At 41.1% G+C, this 26699-nt stretch overlaps 1 protein-coding gene across 1 annotated transcript in view; it reads right to left on the minus strand.

Annotated features, from left to right (window-relative positions):
• The window catches only part of pde6a (phosphodiesterase 6A, cGMP-specific, rod, alpha), a 53853-nt gene extending 40339 nt beyond the window's left edge, over positions 1-13514 (minus strand). The window contains exons 1-3 of the mRNA XM_078231094.1: positions 13038-13514; positions 5044-5196; positions 2442-2531 (exon numbers count right to left, since the gene is read on the minus strand). Coding sequence (XP_078087220.1) covers positions 2442-2531; positions 5044-5196; positions 13038-13514 — 720 coding nt within the window. The remainder of the gene's footprint in view (positions 1-2441; positions 2532-5043; positions 5197-13037) is intronic.
• Between the last annotated feature and the right edge of the window lie 13185 nt (positions 13515-26699).

Consider the following 26699-nt stretch of genomic DNA (forward strand, 5'->3'; position numbering starts at 1 on the left):
AAGTTTAACAGAGTCAGAATAGGAGATGGAACCATAAAATTGCAGATGGACTTACTTCGCTGGAGAAATTGTAAAGAAGGGATAATTGGCTTAGAGATGAGTTTGAGGATAGACAGGAACAAGCTATGTCATCATGGAGATTGGTGGAGCTTAATAAAATGGTTTTCAATTCATCTATGCGCTTGCTGGGAGAGGGGATTTGTTGCAGTTTGGACCGTGTGTGTTCTGAAGCTCATAGGGATGTCCTGGGAGTTGTTTTGTGCACTTAGGGCTCAGACAAAGTCCTGAGGAGCTGATGAGGCATTGGTGAAAGATAATTGCTTTGTGTTGGAGAGCATTAAAGTTCAGAAGAATCTCTGGGAGCCCTTTATGGCTTGGTGCAGCTGGGAGACTGGAGTTTGGAGACACTCTGGGCAGTCCAGCTTAGTGAAGATAAGGGAGCCACTTAAGTGGGGGGGAGAAAAGAGAAATGCCATCATAATCGGGGACAGCATAGTTAGAGGCATAGACACTGTTCTCTGTAGCTAGGGTGGAGAGTCCTGAAGGCTATGTTGCCTACTTCTGCAGATAGGATCAGTCTGGGATGGAGGGAGGGCAGCAATTGGGGCGGGCTGGTGGTCTGTCAGTGGGGGGGGGGGGGGGTGAGGGAGGATCAGGGAGGGGGTGGGTCTGCCGGGGTGAGGGGATCACCATTGCTGGGGGGTGTGGGCTGTACATCGGGACGCTCCGGGACGGGGGAGATCAAGGCTGTCCCGAGAATTGCTGTGAGGACCGCAATTGGGCCGTGGTGGGAGCTGGAGAGGCAGCACTGTGGGGTCCCGGGCTGGCCAGTGATTGAGCTGGCCAGCAAACAGGGAGACTGACAGATCGGGGACCACTGCGCATGTGCAGAGTTCCAGAACTGTCAAACTCCGGCGCAAATAGGCCACCCTCACCCCCGCCGGGATTTTAAAGAGATTCACGACTGGGACCTCTGCAGTTTACAGAGTGTGGAGATTTGAGTGAGAAGCTGAACTGACAGAACAGTCAGAATCTAAAAGTTATCCTGACAATTCGGCGTTTTTGGGAGAATCACGGCCATTGTTTCAAATATTATGTGCCTAAGCTTGAACAAACACTGGTCACATTAATGGCTCATGGTACCACTAAGATGTTTAAATGTATTTTATTTGGTACATTTTGTGCAACAAAGAAATTGACATGTTAAAACATTGTGCTGGCAGGGGTACGTAGGCAGCGGATTGATCTGGAAGCATCGAAGCAGTAACATTTGCTAAAATCTGATCTAGAGCATAGGGTTCAAAAGCAAAGTGATAATTTGAATTTCTAGATAAGTTTAATTAAGCTGTTGTTGGATTATTGTGTCCAAATTTGCTTCCCCCTTTAGAGGACAGATTAATAACTTGAGGATGTGATGTGAAATCAATAGAGCAATTGCTGTAGATTATCAAGGATGGTGTTACTGTTAAGAAAGCAGATGAAGGAAGTTCGAGATTTTTCTTTGGAGCTGCGACGGTTAAATAAAAATCCAATAGATCTTCAAGATAAAGACAAATAATGATAGATTGGTTTCATTGGCTGGTGAAAAGCCAACTCACAATTGAAGGTAATCACTAGAAAAATTAATAAGTTAGTTCAAAAACACTTTACACAAATGATGACTGGAATGTAGTATTCTCCAAAGCATCGTCAAAACAGATTCCATAATTAGCTTTAAAAGCAAATTATTTGCTGCTTGGAAAATGAATATTATGGGATATGTGAAACACGCAGCAGTAAAATTAGGTAGATAGTTCATGTAGATATGTAAAAACGCCAACAGGGACATGATCAGCCATATCTACACTTTAATGAATCCATTGAAGTCAATGGAGATGAAAATTGTGCATCAAAAAAGGAAAGTAGTGTAAAACAGACTGCCGGTCTGAGAGAAACACATTTCATGATATTGGTAATGATTCATTTTAATCGTTCTATGATTCGGATTACTTCCATTGTGTAATTACCAAACATTAAATACATGAGGGCCGATTCCATCTATTTGCTAAGTGCAGCGCTTTTGGAGACTTGTGTGCAGACAGTGGCTACATGGGATTTCTGCTTCCGCTTGCCAGCTCCTATTACCTTCTAGATTAAAATGGAAGGTGGAAAAATCATAACTGGTGTTTGAACGAGCAGAAAACTCTGACAGCATGTTTATACTTTCACTAAGAATAAAAGGAAATTCTCACCCAATTTGTTTCTATGATAATGATAAATCATTATTTAGGAATGATCTTAACTTTTGTCTAAAGGTATTGATTAAAAACAGTTCTATCATTGTTCAAACTTGTCATAGGTATGTTATTAAATTTAACCTGTAAAATATGTCAAATCTTATATTCAATAATTTACACAGAAATTTCCAATCCTTTATCAAGGAAGCCTTATTTTAGCTTTACCTGCCCTTTCCTGGTTTCACACCCATGGAGATAATTCAAATAGTAGATCTTGAGTGTTAAGTTGAGAAAACTGAGATACTTTAACAAAACCTGTAAGTAAAAAGAAATAATGGACTAAAATTAATAAACTTATGTCTCTAAACTTCACCAGTCTATTTGCCCTGATGTTAGGGCTCAAATGTTCGCAAAGCTGGAATGACTCCAGAGCCATTTAATAATGGCAATCGGGGCCCATTTCTGGGATTCCTAACTCCATTCTCAGTGCCCCAAATTTTTTTTTCTGTGGGATAAGGATGCAGGTAGGAGCTGGCACCTGCACTCCTGACCTTGCCAGTTTCATTGTGGGGGTCAGCGTCTCCTCACTCCTGCAATTTTCATGGTGTGGGCCAACTTCCCCATGATGAGTGGTTCACAGCCCCTTAGAGAAGTTACGAACCATAGTCTGGATTCGGGAACCTTTTGAAAGCTAAGTTCAATCTATCTCGATGTGTTGATTATGAGGAGAGACTGAGCAGATTGGGTTTGTATTCGTTGGAATTTAGAAGGCTGAGGGGGGATCTTATAGAGACCTATAAGGTAATGAAGGGGCTGGATAGGGTAGAGGTGGAGAGATTCTTTCCACTTAGAAAGGAAACTAGAACTAGAGGGCACAGCCTCAAAATAAAGGGGGGTCAGTTTAGGACAGAGTTGAGGAGGAACTTCTTCTCTCAGAGGGTGGTGAATCTCTGGAATTCTCTGCCCACAGAAGTGGTGGAGGCTACCTCGTTAAATATGTTTAAATCACGGATAGATGGATTCTTGATCGGTAAGGGAATTAGGGGTTATAGGGATCAGGCGGGTAAGTGGAACTGATCCACTTCAGATCAGCCATGATCTTATTGAATGGCGGGGCAGGCTCGAGGGGCTAGATGGCCTACTCCTGCTCCTATTTCCTATGTTCCTATGTTCCTAAAAAGGCTTACCCATGCCTTCATGCCCCTTCCATGACCCTCATGTCCCCTGCTTTACAACTCAGTGCCACCTGAAGCACTCCAACCAGTGACACCCACAAGTTCTTATACTCCCCATGCCAACTCATGTCCCCCACCCACTCCCCATGGCACTTGATACCTTTCATGCCAACTCACAGTCTTTCTAAGTCCATTTACCCAGAATGAACTATGTACATGACTAGTGAACTATATAATAACAATGGCAAGTTCGGAACTGTTAAGAGAAAAAAAAAAGCTGTTTTTGGAAAAAGTATTTGTATTCTGCTTTAACAGGGTGAAACCAATATACTTATGCATTTTGTACATCTCCACTTTTTTTAGATCAACATATATATATATATATATATATATATATATATATAAAAAACACACACACCTGGAGGATAACACCTCAAAAGTTAGCCTTTAGCTAATTCCCTCAATCTTGTTACAAAAGTAAGGTGCGCAAAATGAAAGGGTAAAAAGACTAGAGTCAGCAGTAAAGACCTCGAGAGCTGCATCCTTTAGAGAAGCAGATCCACAAGTATTTGGCATCATTTTTTCTGATAGAGCAGAATGATGGAAATTAGGAAGTGCATATTGAAGACAAGTCCATACAGGTGTCTTAGCATATATCGGTCTATACCTGAATGCAGGTTAGGTGGATTGGCCATGTTAAATTGCCCCTTAGTGTCCAACGATATGTAGGTTAGGTGGACTAGCCATGGTAAATGCGCAGGGTCAGGGGATAGGACGAAGGGGGTGGGTAGGGGGAGTGGTTGCAGCTGGATAAGATGCTCTTTCAGAGGATAAGATACTCTTTTGGAGAGTTGGTGCTGACTTGATGGGTCAAATGGCCTCCTTCTGCACTGTAGGAATTCCATGGATTCATGACTCAGTGGATATCAGATACCGGGAGTAGACAAACATAAAGCTGTCATTTCTCAGCCTCAGAGTATTAAGCAAATGATACACCAAAGGCAACACCTCTGTGTGAGGCAAGTTTCAAAGATACAGTCGGTGTCAGCTCCCAATACAAACTGCATGACAGTAAAACTATCTCGATCCCTTGAACCTTTCATACCACATGATCACTAAACCCTGAGCTTATATCTAGGAGCAGCTAGAATAAGTGAAAAAGACTATGGTAGACAGTTGGATAAAAGACAATGGCCAGAATCTTATCACTGTTCACACTGGTGCGATTTTCCCATTCTGCCACAGTGAACAGAGATTTGGCTGCCTGCTAAATTCTCCAACTTCACTGCAGCGGGAGCATGGCATGAACGGCAGGCAAGATCACACCCAATGCATTGAAGGAATAATTACCCTTGATGCTCTGGGGGAAACACTCATGGGTTTCCAGAACTCCAATGATTAAATAACCCTTTAAAAGCATAAGTTGAAGCATTATGAAAGGGCCCCAAACAACAGTGGAGATGCACCACTGTCATTGTAGGCCAGAAAACCAGCACAATTTTCATTCATCCTATTTTTCAGTCATCAAAATAAAAATCATTACTAAAATTGCACTGGAAAAGATGTGGAATTTCAATGCCTTAATTTTCAAAGTATACATGTAGACAAAAGTATATACAATATATTTGTCCAAAAATCTGAAAAATTATTACTTCTTCATCTGTTGTGGTGAAATAATCTCCATTTAATTTGTTTACGGCCATTACAACAGCAACTAAGTCTTTTCCATTCAGTATTGGGGTTGCCAGAACATTTTTTGTTTCATACTCTGTAAGAAGATCCACAAAGTCACAGAAACGGTCATCCTATAAAACAGAAAGCAGTCAGTCAATATAATGGAGTACAATGTTCAAAGATCATACCTCATTGTACTGATAATAGTTCATTAAATTTTGACAACTATATGTGAAAGTTGCAGACATTTGAACACTCTCAAAATATATCACAAAATCTATTACGGACATCTCCAGAAAGTATCATTACTGTATCAGATCCTAAATTCCAAAGAAGTTTTTCCTACTTTAATGTGTTAAACTACCTTTACCACTACGAAGAAGGTTAGTGGGAGGCAAATCACCAACTCCAGCTTTTCCAAGTCATACAGCATTTTGGCTGGAACATACAGCATTTAAATTAAATAGAGGAATCCCAGCATTAAAAGTGAGTATATGAACCTGTTTAGAGTTTATTCCCTAAAATATTTGTCAGCGGTCATTAAGACTTGCAGACCAATTAACCTCTAATGTACAGGGTTCTTTCAACTGTGTGAAAACTGGAGCAATTTTGAATCCTTGTGTTCTTTTTGGGAAATTTGGGAATTGAATCCCAACTTGGGCAACATTCCACTGCTGGCAGTTCACAGAATATCAAGTCTGGTGAAAGATGCAGGTGAATGGAAGTGGGCCAGTAGTGGTTTTTAGGCTATTCAACAGGCATCACTGAACTACTGAGTAGTCTTTAATAAAAATTCTCCTACAGGGAGTATTAATTAGTGCAATCATCTGTCATTAATGGACATTGGCATGTTTTTATCTATTGATATCAATTCAACACTATCATCAATAAGTATCTTAGTGCTGGCTGAATACAGAATTATTTAACATATCAAAATTTTGATTCAGCATTACATTTAACAAAAGGGAGAATTTGAACTCAAGAATGGAAAGCTGGTGCAATACACTTGCAGTGCAAGGCCCAGTCGATTTTAATATCCAGTCCCTCATTAAACTGACAAGCTGAGTGACCAAAGTGGGCCTCCAAAGCCAGGACCAGGCTTTGAACTTGCAATGATAGAAGGGCCAAATTGAATTTGGTTACGTTCCAGGGGGTTGGGGAGCAAAGAGATGTGTATGATGGTTTGAAGGGGGTAGGAGAAGGGGTGAGGTGGTGGTGCGGGTGCTGTTGGAGGGGCTAAAGACACCCATAATGACAATGGTCCAAATTTTCTTTGTGGGTCCATGTGTGTTAAGCTTGCCTCAAAGGGCTTTGCAGGGTGTTGTGTCAGGTTTTATTCGGTAAGCAGGCAATGATGGAGACTCCACTCAGCAGCCAATTAAAAATGAACTATACTCCAAATTAAATTATATGTGCCAATTTGCATTTATTCAAACAGCCACCTGAACTGTCCAAGGATCAATGGTATTGAAACAGCTGGACGGTGGGAAAAGAGCAAGAAGTCCATCACACTTCTGTTCTGAGGTCGGGTCTTCCTGTCTTGGGGTATAGGCATGAAACTTAGGACTGAGACAGACTGTAGATGTATTCTGGTATCAGCTCAACACTTCTTTTGGTACTGCTTCGAAACAGGTTATAGAGTAGGCACCTAACTTTTAGGCATGATTCCACCATTTCTTTCTATCTCTCGAAAGAGAGAGTCAAATACATGACTGGCTAGTGGTACATTATCATCTATGTCACACATTCACAGATCCAATCTGTTAACCCTTCATACCATACTGCCCTCAAACATGCTATCTTACTTCATAACATGAAACTATGACTGTGATTTTCTGGCCCCAGTGCGGCAAATTCCACCATGGCAAGCCTTTCAAACTTGCATTCACTTCGGCAGGAGGGGCCAAAAAGTTGCCTATGGGTGCAATCTTCCCAAAATTGCACAGTAATTAATAACGTGAGAGAAGTGGGGTGAAACTCATTGGCTTCACAGGCGCTTTTCTCACTGATTTAACAGTACTCTGTGCAATTTCAGAGTGCTGGCGAGGGTCAGACAGTCAGCTGGAGGGGCGGGGCCTAAATACACCAGTAACACCAGGATTCTGAGATTGGGCACACTGATCTCAAAGTTACATTCAAGGCCCTCCCTCCCCAGTGGTGCAAATCCCATTTTGAGAGATTTGCCAGATTTAGGGGCCATAACAGGATTTGCGCTGCTGAGATCTCGGTTTGAGATCTTCCCCTGCCCCTCTAAATGTTATCCGGTCCGTGCCCAGAAAGAGCATGAATCTGATTTCCATGTATTTGAATATATTTTAATATAATTAATCGGCTTTACGCCACCCACAACGTCTCCTCCCTGCCCTGGCAGCATGATGTCACGCCGGTGCAAATCACTACTGGTTTTTAAAAGCAGAAACCAGTCATGGTAACCATGCCAGGGACATAGAGGTGCATGGAGGTCCTGGGGGTTGGATGCCAAGGATGTGCATTGCACCCTGGCAGTATCCCTTGGCAGTGTCAGGGAACACTGCCAAGTGGGTAGTGCCAAGTAGGCGCATAAAGGGGGAAATGCCCAGGGGGCTCTGGCATGGGGGGAGAGTAACCCTCCTCTATGGGAATGGGTTCCCCTTACGTGTGATGGGGAGTGGTGGGGGTGAAAGGAAGAGTCCTGATGACAGAATGGGGGAGCAGGGGAAGGGAGAGTCCTGATGATAGAATGGGGTATCAATGGCTGTGAAGGAGGAGAGTGCCGTCCGAAACTTCCATAGTGGTGGGGGTGGGGAGGGGTGGGTGGATTCTCTTATCCTGGAGAGAGCCTAATACTTTGACAATTTTTGGTAAAATTCCATCTATTCCGCTTTCATTGTTACCATGTTGTGAGATTGGGCCCTTCTACCTTGGACATTAGTCATGGGACTTGGTGCTCAGACTGTAGACATACTCTGGTATCTGCTGAACACATGTTTATTGATACTATTTCTAAATGGGTTGCAGAGTAGACATGTTGCACTTAGGCATGGTTACAACATTTCTCTCTCTATCTTGAGAGGAGAAGAGAGAAAGAGAGTCTAACACATGACTGTCTAGTGTCAGTGATACATTATCATTTATATCATATATGGTGGCACAGTGATTAGCACTGCTGACTGACAGGGCTAGGGATCCAGGTTCAATTCCAGCCTTGGGTCACTGTCTGTGTGGAGTTTGCACTTTCTCCCCGTATCTGCATGAGTTTCCTCCGGGTGCTCCAGTTTCCTCCCACAGTCCAAAGATGTGCGGGTTAGGTTGATTAGGGTCAATTTAGCATGGCCAATGTCAGGGGGATTAACAGGGTAAATGTGTGAGGTTACGGGAATAGGGCCTGTGTGGCATTGTGGTCGGTACAGACTCGATGGGTCGAATGGCCTCCTTCTGCACTGTAGGGATTCTATGATTCTATGAGCATATCCCATCTGTTCACACTTTATAATGCAACTTCCATCTAGCAGTGGAATTAAACTTATTCCTGAAGTATTAGAATGTTTTTCTCAGCAGGTTAACAAATTTTTCATAACTTATATTGCTGCAAAGGTACTTCCCTACTGAAGAAAATAATTAGACTATGGAAAACATTCAGAATATATTCCAATTGCATATCCTATTAGTAGTGACGTCAAGTGTGTGTTATGACGAGATGATCACAAAATATTTTCTTTGCTTTACAGTCCTCTGTCACAGATTTGGGTTATACTACATTAAATATTAAGCAATAATAAATTTTTTGACAGCTATTCCATCAGCAGCAATGGAGTGACAATTCTTAACAATAGATTGAGACATACAAAATTAAATGTAGTTAGATACTGAAGTATCCTGTCATAACTACTGGAATGTTATATAATGTAATTGGACTTTGAGTACCACCACATGGTCTTTCATACAGGGATTCACATGCTCATTTCCTGACATAAAAATACTGGACCCAAAACTCTGATCCCGTAGTTGGGCCATTGCCATCACAGTCTCTTCTCTTTCCATGACCCCTACCATTATTAGGGGAGGCAATGGCTTAGTGGTATTATCGCTGGACCATTAATCCAGAAATTCAGCTAAGGTTCTGGGGACCTGGCTTCAAACCCCACCACGGCAGATGGTGGCATTTGAATTCAATAAAAAATGTCTGGAGTTAAATATCTACAGATGACCATGAAACCAATTGTCACTAATGTCCTTTAGGGAAGGAAATCAGCTGTCCTTACCTGGTCTGGCCTACATGTGGCTCCAGAGTCATAGCAATGTGGTTGATTCCCAACTACCCTCCTAACAAGAGCAACTAGGGATGAGCAATAAATGCTGGCCAGCCAGCAACACCCATGTCCCACGAATGAATTTAAAAAAAACAGTTTTACCTCATTAGACACTGTGCCAGCTCAAACATATCTACATCTAAAAAAACCTGTACCTGGAAATGTAGCAAACACATCTATCCTTCAAAATAATACAGGAATCACCTATGTCCCTCTCACAGAGTCAATTGCATCGGAAAACAATTTTGTACATAACCTGAATTCACAAAGTAAAACTAAAACAATGAATATGATAATAACTATCCTTAACTGAAACAAAAAAAAACATATAACTCCCAACTATACATGAAAATGATTGTATAAATCCCCGACCATATTGGAAAATATTAGCATATATGCTCAAGTATATAAGAAAGCACAATAGCGAATTATGAATCACAGAAAAATAAGTAAATATCCCTAATTATAACTATAAATATTAATAAAGAACATTCCTGTCACAAAAGATAGTGATTATCTCTAATACTTTAGAAAGCTTAAGGCTGGAATCTTATCACTGTTCATGCCGATGGGATTTTCCCCATCCTGCTGCAGTGAATGTAGATTTGACTGGACGTCAAATTCTCCAGCCTTGCTGCAGCAGAACATGGCATGAATAACCGGCAAGATCATGCCCTAAATGTTATAGGGAGCAAGCAACTTTTGTGTAGACCGATCATAGCATAGATTTGTTGGACCAACTGATTTTTTTTCTACGGCATGCTGTACCATTCTATGATTCAAAAGTGAGTTATTGATCTCACAATTAAAATAATTTGATCATAATACTAAGTAAGAAAATACCTGGGATATATGTACAACATTAGATTTAAGGCATAAAAGTATAAAGGTTTGGATTACATTTGCTTTTATTTTGAAAGTTTATTTTGAAAGTTTATTTTGAAATCAATAAATGATCAAGTATACTCGATCATGGTATTATGTAGTTTAATTTTCTGATTATAAAATGCAAAATGTTTTGAAAAATTACAATTTACAACCAGTAACTGTGCTGACAAAGATGTCCCGCTAAATCAGCTTGTAGAGTATGACCTACAAAGTAATCCATTCAGCTATAAATGTGACAGGATTAGTTAGGTTTGATAATTTCATTTTAATACTTAAGTCTTTATGAAGCAACTATAAAATCAATATAGCCTAGCACATTATGCAAATCTGAAATATAACTAAATAGCCTTATCTTTTTACAATTGCTGACCAACTGCTGTGTATTTCCAGTAGGTTTTCTTCCATCGCTAATCACCATGTAGTAATCACTGTAACTATTGATTAAATGGCTTTTTGGGGCCACTGACAATTTATATAAACCATTATCTTTCATTTGTAAAAAAGAATGCTACAGACCAATACTGAATATGCAAACTGCTGTCAGTGAGATTCACCTATTAATGTTTTGTTAAAATATATCCTCTTGCCTACTATTATAACGCATTTAAAATTATATTCAAATAAGCATAAAAGATGACATTATTGGAGCAAATTTCTGCAATATTTATTGTGAGTAATATTGTATCTACTACCTGTATCAAAGGGGAATAAAATATCCAATCAATCTGAAAGCTTGAACTCAAGTTTGGACTACAATATTTCCAAAAATGTTACAAGTTTATTCTCATTTTAGTCCATTGTATCTCTTCATAGAATCATAGAATCCCTACAGTGCAGAAGGAGGCCATTCAGCCTATCATGTCAGCACCGACCACAATCCCACCCAGGCCCCATCCCCATAACCCCACCTATTTACCCTGCTAATCCCCCTGACATTAAGGGGCAATTTAGCACGGCCAATCCATCTAACCTGCACATCTTTGGACTGTGGGAGGAAACTGGGGCACCCGGTGGAAACCCACGCATACACGGGGAGAATGTGCAAACTCCACACAGACAGTGACCTGAGGCTGGAATAGAACCCGGGTCCCTAGCACTGTGAGGCAGCAGTGCTAACCACTGTGCCACTGTGTCACCCATCTCTTGTCATTACATTGCAAAATTTAATTTTTATGTATTGCATCAGTTCTACATAATCTGCAGCTAGAATTAAAGAAATAAGCTCAGCAAACTACATTATTCTATTCCATTCTTATGTTGCTCTGGCAGGCATTACATGTCACAAACTCGTCTAGATAGAATCAGGTTTCTTTATACAATTGAATGGAGTTATGTAAATGAAGTATTTTCACCATGCTTTCTTAAAAACAAATTTTGTGATGCATTATATTTGTATAATCCTTTTACATGTGGAGTTGAGTCTAAAATGTAGACATATAAGCTAAAATATCTCACTTACAGGTGACGCTGCATTGGTTCTACAGTAGCTCTGTCAGTCCTAATTATTACCGATGAAGTACTGGTTTATTATTCATACATACAGTACCTGCTTGAAAACCAGTTGGTATTTGTTTTAGATCATCTGTATTTATAGGAAGAAATTTGTCCTTTGCAGATGTGATTAATTGGAAATAATTACAGATATCTTAAATCTATTTACATGACTATACAAATATAATGGGGAGACCTATAATGCACGAAGTAGTTTCTCCAGCGAATTAAGTTAAGCTTTTTTCTGCTGTGTATTTCCATATAATATTCTGCATCTTCACTGTTTGATTATTTAATGCAGTGTTCATGTAATTAAATCTACTGATTTTTTTTGGCCATATATCTTGATGTACTCTTACCCTGATTTGCATTTGAACAAAAATAGCTTCTCATAATGCCTTCTCCTCCCCAAAATAAATTGTGTAGGTCCTTTATGCTGCAAAATCTGCTGAAGTAGCATAAAAGAACTATGCAATGGGTGGGGTGTGGTGGGGAGGAGGGGGAGAGGTGTGGTTTATGAAGCACTCATTGCTGTTGAAAATAAAATTGGATTCTCATATTTGCTAATACATGAGAGCTCTCTGTCCAGTGCCAGCAGAAGCTTCATTATAGGTAATAATTGTGTTTAAGGATTCAGCAGATGAAGCCCTATTTGAACTTTTTTGAAAAATGCTGTACTAGTTATTCACTTCTGATAACAAAATTGCAGTTACATATTCATCACACTTTTCCCTTCAATTTTATTGCTTAAGTAAACACATCTACTTTTAATCCTTAAAAAAACTTAAATATTAATTCGTATTAGTTTACCTCTAATGACGTTCATAGATAATTTTGTGTATCTCTTTCCTGTAACTCTTTGTTTCTCTCACAATCGATAACTCTATTTCTTATTGCTTTTGCACTCTGAAAAAATGAGCGAGATACTCATTATTTGCCTTCACATGATTTTCCTTATCATAACTTTTATATAATGCTGCTAACCCTGTCTTTCTGTCAGCTTCTTCGTTCTTCTTCAGGTCCATTTTATCCTGCCTTTTCTTTACATCTACTTCCTCAGTATGGCTTTCATACCTTATTCCTTTACTCAATTTGAATATTTTGTTTTCTCTTGCTAACTCACATTCAATGGTTTTGAGGAGTATAAACAATGAAAAATAAATATGCGGGTAAATTCCTTTGCTTGGCAATGGAGTTTCTATAAACATTGTAATGCAAAGTATATGGATAAACTTATGCCATTATATTAAATGCATTTAGAGCATCATTCATAATAGAGCATCATTGAAATTTTAAAAAAATACATCCAGTACCGTTTTTTTATCCTGGACATTTATTGTTTTCTTAGTCTGAGCCACATATCCAACGATCCCAGTGTCAAGAGGAAAAACTATTTCACAATCTGGCGAAACAAAACAATCTTCGAAAGTAGAATCTTTCTGAATATTGAACAGCCTGGTGGCAAGTTCAGGGGTGCCATTCCTGGATCTGTACAGGAACAAACTCATGCGATCTGCTTGAAGGAGAAATGTCATCCTCCTGAGTATATTAAACAATGTTTTTTCCATATTAACATCCTGCAGGTCTCGAACCAGCTCAAAAATGATTTCACTTTCCTCAACACAGTTTACCTTCTGGTTAGTATTGACATCTATACATGTTTGATGAGATCCCAGCAAGTTAGCAACATGTAAAGATCGCAGTCTTGAGTCGTAGTATTCTTTGGCAAAGGCAGGATTACTGTCCAGGAATTTCTCCACTTCTTCTTTGGTCGCACTCATTTTGGAATGTATATTTCCTTTCCTTTTTCACGCACGGTAACAAAATAAATTTTCCGAAATAAACTAATAACATACGATTATTCCTTCCATTCCAGAGTTTATGGAGTAACAGTGCTTCATGGAAACAGCAAGCTTACTAACACCACTCAGATCCAAGGCAAGTTGCACCACTTAACAGCTTTCAGTGATGCTGAAGGTGAAAGTAGGATTACAATTTATGATCACATGACATTGATTAAGCCTGAACTAATCAAAAGAAGCTATATTTCAATTTAAGAAATGAGCAATTGTATATGTCAAATCTTAACTACTAATCCCCAATGTTTATTTAATTATGCAAAGAACTGAAATAATTCTATGTAGCCTTGCATAGTAAAATGTATTCAGTTAATAAGTAGTAAGCTCCTGTAGCATAAGGTAACCTTTTAATCAATCCTGTTTGAATTGGAACAAACACAGGAATTTCTATTCCTGCATGTTGCATTATTTATGTAAGGATGCACTTTCAAATTCTGTTCACATTTTACTTGAATTAAAACCTGAATCATTTCCCACAAAATAAAGAATAGAAACCTTTTGGATTGGGTTTGAATAGAAAATCCTCCTGTCATCCCTTGTTGATCTAAATGCTTATAATGGGATGAAGACATCTTTATCTGCGGATTATCTGTGTGGGCCTTACAGGTACAAGGTTATTCTTGTAATGGTAGCAGTGAGTAGATATAATGGCTGACATTATTTTAGAAATGTATTTTGAAACAATTGACATTAACACAGAGCAACACAAGTTATTAAAAATGCAGTTTTGAACATAGAACTCTACAGTGCAGAAGGAGGCCATTCGGCCCATCGAGGCAGCACTGGCAACAATCTCACCCAGGCCCTATTACCGTACCATGTATTTACTCTGCTAATCCCCCTGACACTTGGGGGCAATTTTGCATGGCCAATCAACCTAACCTGTACATCTTTGAACTGTGAGAGGAAACCGGAGCCCCAGGAGGAAACCCACGCAGACACAGGGAGAACGTGCAGACTCCACACAGACAATCACCTAAGGAATTGAACCTGGGTCCTTAGTGCTGTGTGGCAGCAGTGCTAACCATTGTGCCACTGTGTCACTACAGAGTAGATTATCCCACCAGGCATAAATGGTATCACACTGTCCAAAAGCGTAAGGGAGATGCTTTTAAGGTGTACAAGTGTTTGGGTGGACACATTAGGAACTCAGGTAGATAAGCTGCTTTCCAACTATTTAAAAATTGATTATCATAAAATCATGTGTGGTTCATGTCCAAAAGTATGTTTTCAACTATTGAGTGCCCAAGTCAGAAGTACAAAGTACCAGAATAACCCTGTAGGCCCGGGAGGTCAGTTTCAAACTTACCTATGAATGGCAGGAAATCATATGCTGCTTCACGATTTAAATTTCTGCACAGCTTAGAATATCAGGGCCGAGATTCTCCCAAAAGAATTCTCAGTCCCCAACGTGCGGGAAAGTGAGAGTAAATCTCGCTAGTTTTTTTTAACGTGATTTCCAGAATGAATCTCTGATACTCTGTGCATCACAGAGTGCCTCAGCTTGATTCAGTCCAGAAATCTGGGGGCGGGGCTTATTCCCGCCCAAGAGGCCGGCAGCATTAGCGCTAAGTGGGCCATTGTGCATGCGCCAATTTACCAGCGTGGAGATCGGTGTATGCACAGGCATTGCCGGCCTCCAGGTCGCTGGCCAGCTCGATTGCTACTAGAACAGTGCAGCGGGCTTGGAGAATTGTCCCCCCAGAAATTCCAACCAAGGGCAAACCTGCTGAATTGGCTTCACAAACTGACTGACATGACTGGAACTGGATTTAAAGGGGTATTCACTTGTAGCACCATAATCACTCGGACCCTATGCACTATATTGAGTGATGTATTTCCACAACAATTTTGAGCATCCAGATTGCTGCTTTCTGATGTTCCCCAGCTCCCTACCTTACCCTATCTGAATGCTCAGGGGTAAAGTTTCTGCTTTGGGCATAATTGGGAAGAGTGGAAAATTTGGGATGAATTTTACGCTCCTCCGAGGGTTGGATGGCAGGAGGGAGGGGCATGAAATTAGATACCATGGGAGTTGCTGTGCTTGATGCTTGCCCACCCCTGCCCGCTACCAAGGGCAGAGGAGGGGGCACTTAACTGCTCCTCCTGCCATTGCTGGGGTTTGGCTCATAATGGAGAGGCTGACGCCAAGTGTTTGACTGGAATTATGCATGCACCAGGGTGTTATGATTTAAAGTTGTTGAATTCAATATTGAGTTCAGGATGCTGCAGAGTTCCGGGGTGAAAGATGAAGTGCTGTTCCTCGAGCTTGCACTGAGCTTCATTGGAACACTGTAGCAAGCCAAGGATAGAAAGGTGGGAGCAAATGAAGAATTAAAATGACAAGCGACAGGAAGCTCGGGGTTATGCTTGCATCCTGAACGGAGGCGTTCTCCAAAACCATCACCCAGTCTACATTAAAACCCTATCAATGCTCCTAAGGGTTCTACCATTTACTGTATAATTCCTACATGCATTGGACCTTCCAAAATGCATGATCTCACATTTGTTTGGGTTAAACTCCATCTGCCATTTCTCCGCCCAAGTCTTCAATCGGTCTATATCTTGTTGTATCCTCTGACAATCCTCTTCACTATCCACAACTCCATCAATTTTTGTGTCATCTGTGAATTTACTAATCAGACCAGCTATATTTTCCTCCAAATCATTTATATATACTACAAACATCAAAGGCCCCAGAACGGATCCCTGTGGAATACTGCTAGTCACAGCCTTCCATTCAGAAAAGCACCCCTCTGCTGCTACCATCTGTCTTCTATGCCCAAGCCAGTTCTGAATCCATTTTGCCAACTGTTCTCTGATCCCTTTCGTAACTTCACCTTTCGTACCAGTCTACCATGAGGCTTTACTGAAGTCCATGTTTACAACACCCACTGTCTTTCTTTCATCTATCATCTTCGTCACTTCCTTGAAAAACTCATTCAAGTTCATGAGGCACAACCTCCCCCTCACAAAACCATGTTGTCTATTATTAATAAGTCCATTTGTTTCCAAATGTGAGTGAAGTTTTCAGCAGCACATCAATTGAGGCAAGTTTGACATCAAGCAATGCTACTGAGATGAAAACAGGTGGTCTTAGTGATGGTGAAGATATGTATTAGGAACTCCATTTCTGGATCAGTCTTTAAACTTCTTTCATGGATGCGGGCGTCACTGACAAGACCAGCATTTGTTCCCTTTCCTTAGCTTTCCTTCAGATAGTAGTGGTGAGCCACCATCTTGAACTACTGCAGTCCATCTGGAATAGCTGCATCTACAGTGCTGTTAGGAACAAAGTTCCAGGATTTTGATCCTGCAAAAGTAAAGGAATGCCAATAAAGATCCAAGTCAGGATGGTACATTGCTTGAAGGTCAAGTTGTAGGTGTTCTCATCTGTTGCCATTGTACTTCTAGGTGACAGGGTTGGAAGGTGCGTTCAAAGGCGCCTTCGTGAGTTGCTGCAGTGAATCTGTAGATGGTACACATTGCTGTCATTGTGCATCAGTGGTGGAGGGAGTGAATGTTTAAGATTGTGGATCAGGTGCCAATCAAACGGACTGCTTTGTCCTGAATGGTTTGGAGATTCGAGTGTTGTTGGAGTTGCACTCATCCAGGCAAGTGGAAAATATTCCATCATACAGCTGATCTGTATCTTGTAGACGGTGAACAGGTTTTGGGGAGTCAGGAGGTGGGTTACACACTGCAGAATTCCTAGTCACTGACCTGTTCTTGTAGCCACAGTATTATGGCTGGTATAGTTCGGTTTTTGATCAATGGTAACCCTCCAGATGATTTCACAACACTCCTCACATTTACGAAGCATTTAGATAATAGGTTCTTGTTAGAGGAGGATTCAATGAATGTCATGCGATTATGGTTAGAAATGGAATCTTGTTGGAAATGGTCATTGCATGGCACTTGCGTAGCACATATGTAACTTGCCATTTATCAGTCTGGATATCGTCCAGGTCTTGTTGCACATAGACTGCATCAGTATCTGATGATTTGCAAATGGCACTGAACATTACAGTCAAGATAGTCATTGCCTAACACCTGTGTGGTTTATCAGCAGCACAGTAGCACAATGGTTAGCACAGCTGCCTCACAATGCAAGGGACCCAGGATCAATTCCCAGCTTGACTCACTGTCTGTGCGGAGTCTGCAGGTTCTCCCCATGTCTGTGTGGGTTTCGCCTGGGTACTTTAGCCATGCGAAATTCCCCCACAGTGTACCCAAACAGGTGCCAGAGCGTAGAGACTAGGGGATTTTCACAGTAACTTCATTGCAGTGTTAATGTAAGCCTACCTGTGACACTAATAAATAAACTTATACTTAAAACTTATTGTCTAAGTCTTTCTTTATGCTTAATTATCTTACAAATTATGAATGGAAGTGAATACTGCAATCATCAGCAATATTCTCTACTTTTGCCTACATGTTAACTGTGTGTAATTCAAATATAAGGTTATCCAGATTCTTCTGAATGCCGACATCTCCCAGTATCTCATCATCTAAGAAATATTCAACTTTTCTATTTTTACTATCAAAATGAATAACTTAAAATTTCTCCATGACAGCAAGAAGCCCTTTGGCCCATCATGTCTGCACAAGCCTTCAAGCACCTGTCTATTCTAATCCCATTTTCCAGCACTTGGTCTGTTGGCTTGTATGCAATAGTGTTTCAAGTGCTCATCTAAATGCTTCCTAAATGTGAAGAATGTTATGAAATCATCAGTGAACTTCTGACATTATGAGGGAGAGGAAGTCGTTGATAAAGCAGCTGTATATAACTGGATATAGGACACTACCCTGAGGAACTCCTGCATCAATGTCCAGGGAATGAGATGATTGATGTTCAACAACTACAACCATTTTCCCTCATGCTAGGTATGACTCCAACCAATAGCAAGGGGAGAGTTCTACCCTGAGTCTCATTGGTTCAGTTTTCCTCAGGCTCTTTGTGGCCACACTTGGTGAAACATTGCCTTGATGAAACATAGAAACATAGAAAATAGAAGCAGGAGTAGGCCATTGGGCCCTTCGAGCTTGCTCTGCCATTAATTTTGATCATGGCTGATCATCAAATTCAATATCCTGATCCCACCTTCCCCCCATATCCCTTCATCCCATTAGCCCCAAGAGCTGTATCTAATTTCTTCTTGAAATCACACAACATTTTGGCTTCAACCACTTTCTGTGGTAGTGAATTCCACACATTCATCACTCCCTGGGTGAATACATTTCTCCTCACTATCACTGCACTCCCTCTATAGCAAGGACATCCTTCCTCAGCTAAGGACACAAAATTGCACACAACACTCCAGGTATGGCCTTACCAATCTCTGAACAATTGCAGCAAATATCCCTACTCCTATATTCAAATCCTTTCGTATGAAGGCCAGTTGTCTTCTTTACTGCCTGCTGTACCTATGCACTTATTTTCAGCGGCTGATGCACGAGGCCACCAAGGTCTCGCTGAGTATCCACCTCTCTCAATTCACACCCATTCAAATAATAATATGCCTTCCTTTTATTGCTACCAAAATGGATCACCTCACATTTATCCACATTATACTGCATCTGCCATGCATATGCCCACTCAAATCACACTGAAGGATCTCTGCATCCTCTTCACAGCTCACCCTCTCACCCAACTTTGTATCATTTGCAAATTTGGAGATAATACAATTAGTTCCCTCTTCCAAATCATTAATATATAATGTGAACAGTTGGGGTCCTAGCACAATTACCTGCGGCACCCAACTAGTCACTGCCTGCCAACCTAGAGTCCCAGGCTACCCACACGGACTCCCATCAACTATGGCAAGGTCTGCAAGACATAATAGGCTACAAGATGAAGGATGTAGAATTGTCAGCACCCATGCACCCTTCCCCAATGAGCTGAATGCATTCTATGCCCATTTTGAGCAAGAGGTCAGCGAGAGCATGCCTTCCACCTCGGAAGCCTCAGCCAAACTGGTATCCGAGGTCGCCATTGCAGATGTCAGAGTAGCCTTCTCGAAAGTCAACCCATGGAAAGCGACTGACCTGGTTGGGTACCGGGACGAGCACTCTGATCCTGCGTGGACAGCTGGCAGGGTATTCGCAGATGTCTTTAACCTCTCTTTACAGCAATTTGAGGTCCCTATCTGCTTCAAGAAGATAACCATCATCCCTGTACCAAAGAAATGCCAGGCATCGTGCCTTAATATTATTGCCCAGTGGCTCTGACATCCATCATTATGAAGTGCTTCGAAAGATTGGTCACGGCACAGGTCAATACCGGCCACACAGATTGCCTGCAACCATTAGAGTTCGCCTTTCGCCACAACAGGTCCAGACGGCATCTCCCTGGCCCTACACTCAACTCTGGAACACCTGGATAGCAAAGGCACTTATGTCAGACTCCTATTTATTGACTACAGCTCAGCCTTCAACATCATTATTCCTATAAAACCAATCTCCAAACTCCATGGCCTAGGGCTCGGCTCCTCCCTCTGCGACTGGATCCTAGACTTCCTAATCCACAGACCGCAATCAGTAAGGATAGGCAACAACACCTCCTCCACGATCATCCTCAACACCGGTGCTCCACAAGGCTGAGTCCTCAGCTCCTTACTATACTCCTTATACACCTATGACCTGTGTGGCCAAATTCCCCCCCAGCTCAATTTTCAGGTTTGCAGATGGCACCACTGTAGTGGGTCAGACTTCAAATAATGATGAGACAGAGTACAGGGAAGAGATAGAGAATCTGGTGAACTGGTGATGACAATAATCTCTCCCTCAATGTCAATACATTGACAGAGATAGTCATCATCTTCAGGAAGCATAGTGGAGAACATGCCCCTGTCTACATCAACGGGGATGAAGTGGAAATGGTGGAGAGCTTAAGTTTCTAGTGTTCAGATCACCAACAGCCTGTCCTGGTCCCTCCACACTGACACTATAGTTTAGAAAGCCCACCAACCCTCTACTTTCTCAGAGGCTAAGGAAATTTGGCATGTCCATTATGACTCTCACCAACTTTTACAGAAGCACCATAGAAAGTATCCTTTCACAATCACAGCTTGGTATGGCTCTTTTGTCCAAGACAACAAAAAACTAAAAGGGTTGTGAACGAAGCCCAGTCCACCACTCAAACCAGCCTCTCATCCATTGACTCTGTCTACACTTCCTGCTGCCTGGGAAAAGCCCCATGTACCATGGACATACTCTCTTCCACCTTCTTCCATCGGGAAAAAGATACAAAAGTCTGAGATCACGTACCAACCGCTCTAGAACAGTTTCTTTGTTGCTGCCATCAGACTTTTGGACTTTGTATTAAGTTGATCTTTCTCTACACTCTAGCTATGACTGTTAAACTATATTCTGCACCTTCTCCTTTCCTTCTCTATGTACGATATGCTTTGTCTGTATTGCTCGCAAGAAATAATATTTTTCACTGTATACTAATACATGTGACAATAATAAATCAAATCAAATCAAATCAAACCAATCAGAAAAAGACCTAAAGGAGAGTCATGGAGAAATTTTAAGTTATCCATTTTGCTAGTAAAAATAGAAAAGTAGAATATATCTTAGATTATGAGATACTGGAAGATGTCAGCATTCATAAGAATCAGGATATCATTATATTTGAATTACAGACAGGCAGACTTCTATTGGGCACACATCAGCATGTCAGCTGATCTGTATAGACGGGGACCTGAGTAACGATAAAGATAGTGAATCCTTGCATCAGTATAATCTTGCCACATGTTGAAGCCAGATAAGAAACCATTCCTCTTTTATATAAAGGATGAAATTTCTACAGCAGAAGTCTGATCATTAGCAGTTACTATGACTACAAGATCCACACCTCTAAGGACTCTGCTAGATGTAACGCAGGAGTTGCCCGTAGTGTGCAGTATAGGAAATCCTTTGACTACAGATATATGGCTAATGAATTCCTGCATACTCTTCACCAGTCCTTGCATAGACACAAGTGACTCACGTAGACAGGTCTGCTTAGGCAGAAAGTATTTTTATACACAGGTCCTGTGAGGCCTGAATCTTTAAGCTCTGTAGCAGAGGAACCAATCTGGCCTTTAGAGCAACAAGTGCCTGCACTTCAGCTACCACCACCACCTACTCCTCATGGGAAACTCAAACTTATTGGGGTTACTCCTGATTTTGTGCCGTAGTGAAAATTGGGTATTGGCAAATTACAATGTTGAAAAATATAAGTTTCAGACCAAAGGATTTATGAGTTCATGAACATTAAAACTGCTACAATTGTTTTTTTAGTTTGGTCATCTGTTTAAAGGCATAGCCAATTTTAAAGTTTTGGAATAAATGAATTATTGAGTAGATTCCCAATCTTTCAAATTCTGACTCATTAGACTTTGAGACATGAACTAAGCCATTCCATTTCCTTACAAAAATACAAACTGAAACCTGGAGTCGCTCCAAGGTTGCAATCCTGTTCGCATTTTTAACTCCCAAACATGTTTTTCCAAGTTATTGAATAAGTTCTGATTTCACAGTACTCAGTACAGAATGTTCATTGTCAATTAATATGTTTATTGGCAGTAGAAAATATATTCCATAGATTTCTACTTTTGCTCTTTAGGATTCTGACAAAACATCATAATTTGTAAACATGCCAATATTAAATACCGGTAATGTAAAACATTCCACATCCCAACTCACTTTCCTTTGCATCCTAATTGTAAACTTACAGGTTTAAAGGAAATTAACTATCTTTAGGACATTTGTCCCTCTGTCTTACAACTGTGATAAAATGAAGAGTGCAGTACTTTATAAATAAACTGGTTTTAAGTGTGACAAGGCAATGCATTTACCTGCTGGTAATAAGAACCATGAATCAATGTGTTTCCATTTCAATCAATCATAAACCAAAAGAACCCATGTGTTTCGTCTGATTCACGATAAGAAGTGGAACTGTAAGGACTCTTGTAGCAAAGCAGCCTTGAATTGAAGGCTTGTGACCAACATAAACCATGACTCTGACTGACTCTTTTATAATTTTCTCATGCCAAGAAAGCCAATGTCTGCAACATCTATGCTATACTTGAATTAATTTACTGTATTCAGTGTCTGCCCTGTAACATTACACTTTTTGTTAGAAAAGCTAACTTACTATATTGTAATCAATCCATAAACCAGGCATTATCTCACATTTGTTTACATTTATCCATCATTTAATGCTGCATAAATTAAAAGTAAAAATTTAGCAGTGACCAAGATACTAAGATTGCCACAAACTCTCGAGCCAGGAAGAAAAGGCTGCAGGTCAGAAGAGGAATGATGCACAGACAATTTTGAGTAACTGCTTTCCGCAAAGGGTGAATTGCCCAGGTAGACAGTGGAGACACATAGCATAGATATATTTAATGGTGAGTTAGGTTGCTTTTTGCAGGAGGGTTGGTGAAAATATTTTTTTTTGTGATTGGCCAAACAGACTAATAAGGGAGGAAATTTGATAGCCCCCGTAAACAAATTTGAGGATTGCACTAAGCAACTAAATCATGCCGGTTGCTACTGGTACAAGCAGAACAAGGCAGAGCTAAATCCATTAAAGATGACAACATATTCATGGCAAATCCTCCTCTCACATCCTACTAAATTGCATGAAATCTCTTTGCAGCTGTCTGACTTAATTGGAAGCACGATTAACTCATGGTAAGGCTGGCACCACTTAAAACTCTGATCTCTGACGAGCTCTGACAAAGGGTCATTCTTACTCAAACATTGGCTCAATTCTCGCTCCATAGATGCTGTGAGACCTGCTGAGAGTTTCCAGCATTTTCTGTTTTTGTACCACTTAAAGGGGATGTTTATTCTGACTACAGCAGGTACTGGAACTGCTATTGGAGTAGTCCACGTAGGTAAAAAAGTGAACTATGGCACAACAAGGGAGAGAGCGTGCATCTTGGTGTCTGATGCTGCATTAGCTGACCTGCTAGAGGAGGTGAAAAGGAGGAAATATGTGATCTAATCAAAAGGGATGTGGATTCCTCCAGACAAGCTCTCAGATGGCAGTGAGTCAAGCTGGCCATGGAGGTCAAGTCCAGTAGTTTGCATCGATAGGAAGAGCAATTGTCTCACAGACATAGGCAATGTGAGTGAACGTATCTTCACAAGTCATATCCACAAGTTGCACAAGTGACCCCAAATATTGCTCAATGCATTACACTTACCAACAATCTTTATCACAGTACATACCTAACATTCATTTGCCATATCGCACTATCACATATTTAGCACTGCAGCAAGTCTCTAATCCACAAACTTTCATATACTGATAGGTATTCAACCATGACATCCACATCATCCAAATACATTGTGCCACCCTCACTGGCAAGCTCACCTCTCTCTTGCATGACAAGGATATGCATAACTGGAGGTAGGACAAAGTAATTGGAGGGAGGTTGATGAATATGCAAGATTTAACCGCATAGAGAAGATGGTGTCATAATTGGAGTAGTCATTGCTGAGGCTGTGACCAGTGGTAGAGCTAAATCCATTAAAGATGACAACATATTCATGGCAAATCCTCCTCTCACATCCCACAGCCCCCTCAACCCATTATCTGATTTACAATCTGCATCGGTGTAAGCATGCATTGGTTACGTTTCTCCCTGTCCCTTCACCTCAAACAAACCCTTGTGTCTTTCTTCATTCAGAAACCTAAGAAAGTTCAAAGACTGTGGGCCCTGACAATATTCTGACAATAGTCCTGAAGAGGTGCTCCAGAACTTGCTGTGCTCTTAGCCGAGCTGCTCCAGTACATCTATAACACTGACATCTACCCAGCAATGTGGAAAATTGTGCAGGTATGTCCTGTACACAAGAAACAGAATAAATCTAACCTGGCCAATTACCGCCCCTTCATCATCAGTAAAGTGATGGAAGGGGTCATCAACAGTGTAATCAAGTGGCACTTACTCAGCAATAACCTGTTCATGGATGCTCAATTTGGATTCTGCCAAGATCACTCAGCTCCTTACCTCATTACAGCTTGGTCCCAAACATGGACAAAAGAGCTGAATGTCAGAGGTGAGGTGAGAGTGACTGCCCTTGACACAAGGCAGCATTTGACCGAATGTGGCAATGAGACCTAGCACAATGGGAATCGGGGGAAACTCTCCACTGGTTGGAGTCAGACCTGGCACAAAGGAAGATGGTTGTGGTGGTTGGATGTCAATCATCTCAGCTGTAGGATTTCACTGCAGGAGTTCCTCAGGGTTGTGTCCTAGGCCCAAAAATCTTCAGCTGCTTCATCAATGATGCCAACATGCAAGACGTTCATATAATGCAAATGTTGGGATTCATCTGAACAATGCCTGGGGCTGCCTCCAGTGTTAAAAATGGAGACAGCCCCAACCCTGGAACACCACAACAATGGGTCAGATTGACATCTGCAGCTGGAACTTCCAGATTTAGTGTCCTAGAGGTTGTCCATCTTCCAGCCTCAGAATGTTCCTGGAGATCCATTGTCTTTCTCAGAAGATCCATCTCCCAGTCTCATAGTGTTCCTAGAGATCTATCCTCATTTTCAGGAGGTCCATCTTCTTTCTTCAATAGTGGGTTGGTGGAGTTGGGTGCCTTTCCAACATTGAACCTCAACATGATGGCTGATAATGCATCATCCACGTTAGCCCCACCATTGAATACAGAGCAAAATCCCTAGGTGCATAATTTTGAGCTTGGGGGATGGAAGATTTGACGTGTTTTCCCATCAGCTGACACTCTACATTCCCGCTACGGTTGGTCTCAAAATTTAAGAATTCCTCCCTCTGTATTAAGATTCTAATGTAGCTCCAATATTATTTTTAAAAATCCAGTCCATTATAATCTATGAACACTGCAATGAAGTTACTGTGAAAATCCTCTAGTTGCCACACTCCACCATTTTACACTTATCGGTGTAAACTCATCCTGCACTGTACTGGTTTTCTGCAGTGTGGATGCTCTTGCACAGCATGATGGCACAGTGGTCAGCACTATTGCCGCACAGTGCCAGGGACCCGGGTTTGATTCCCGCCTTCACTGTCTGCAAGGAGACAGCACGTTGTCTGTGTGGGTTTCCTCCAGGTGCTCCGGTTTTCTCCCTCGGTGTACTCGAACAGGTGCTGGAGTGAGGCGACTAGGGGATTTTCACAGTAACTTCATTGCAGTGTTCATTGCATATAAGCCTAGTTGTGATGCTAATAAATCAACTCACTTACCAGGGATTTTCTTACTGCTGTAACAAGACCCAATTCACTCCATGCAGAGTCCTGTGGCAGGTATCATGAACTTTGCCATTGTCATAACAATAGTTTCCCACTGGTAACCACTTGAGTAAAGGGCCAGAAACTTTAAGGGAGAAGCTCAGTCGGGAAGGGGGAACAAACTTGAGTATCAAAATATAGGTTTACGAAGAAATAAATTGCAGGCAAATACCATCAACTACTGGGAACCCAACCCTTTTAATTTAAATACAATTACATAGCATAGAGCTGGTAAATGTCACAATAACCAAATGTCATATGATCATATGTCATATGATCAAACCATTGTATCCATTAATGTTAGCCTGTTTTTTTTTACAGTGGTATTTGCCATAAGAAAAACTATTTTGTGAGATTTTGTGAGATTTGGTAGTTTTTAATTTGAAAACTCTGAACAATGCTTTCTCCCTAGCTCCTTCAATCAAAGTTTATTTATTGGCCACAAGTAAGGCTTACATTAACACTGCAATAAAGTTACTGTGAAATTCCCCTAGTCGCCACATACTGGCACCTGTTCAAGGCGATGCACCTAACCAGCACGTCTTTCAGACTGTGGGAGGAAACCGGAGCACCCGGAGGAAACCCACGCAGACATGGGCAGAACGTGCAAACTCAACACAGACAGTGATGTGAGCCGGGAATCGAACCCGGGCCCCTGGCCCTGTGAGGCAGCAGTGCTAACCACTGTGCCACCGTGCCACCCACCATATTTCGCAATATTTCACAATATTACAATCACCATATTTCGTGACCCCAGTTCAAAACATGACTATACTGAACTTCATAAAAGAGCCCAGACCACCTTTGCAAAGCAATGGGAGATCAG

The sequence above is a fragment of the Mustelus asterias genome, chromosome 16 (assembly GCF_964213995.1).
Source record: "Mustelus asterias chromosome 16, sMusAst1.hap1.1, whole genome shotgun sequence".
Taxonomy (NCBI): domain Eukaryota; kingdom Metazoa; phylum Chordata; class Chondrichthyes; order Carcharhiniformes; family Triakidae; genus Mustelus; species Mustelus asterias.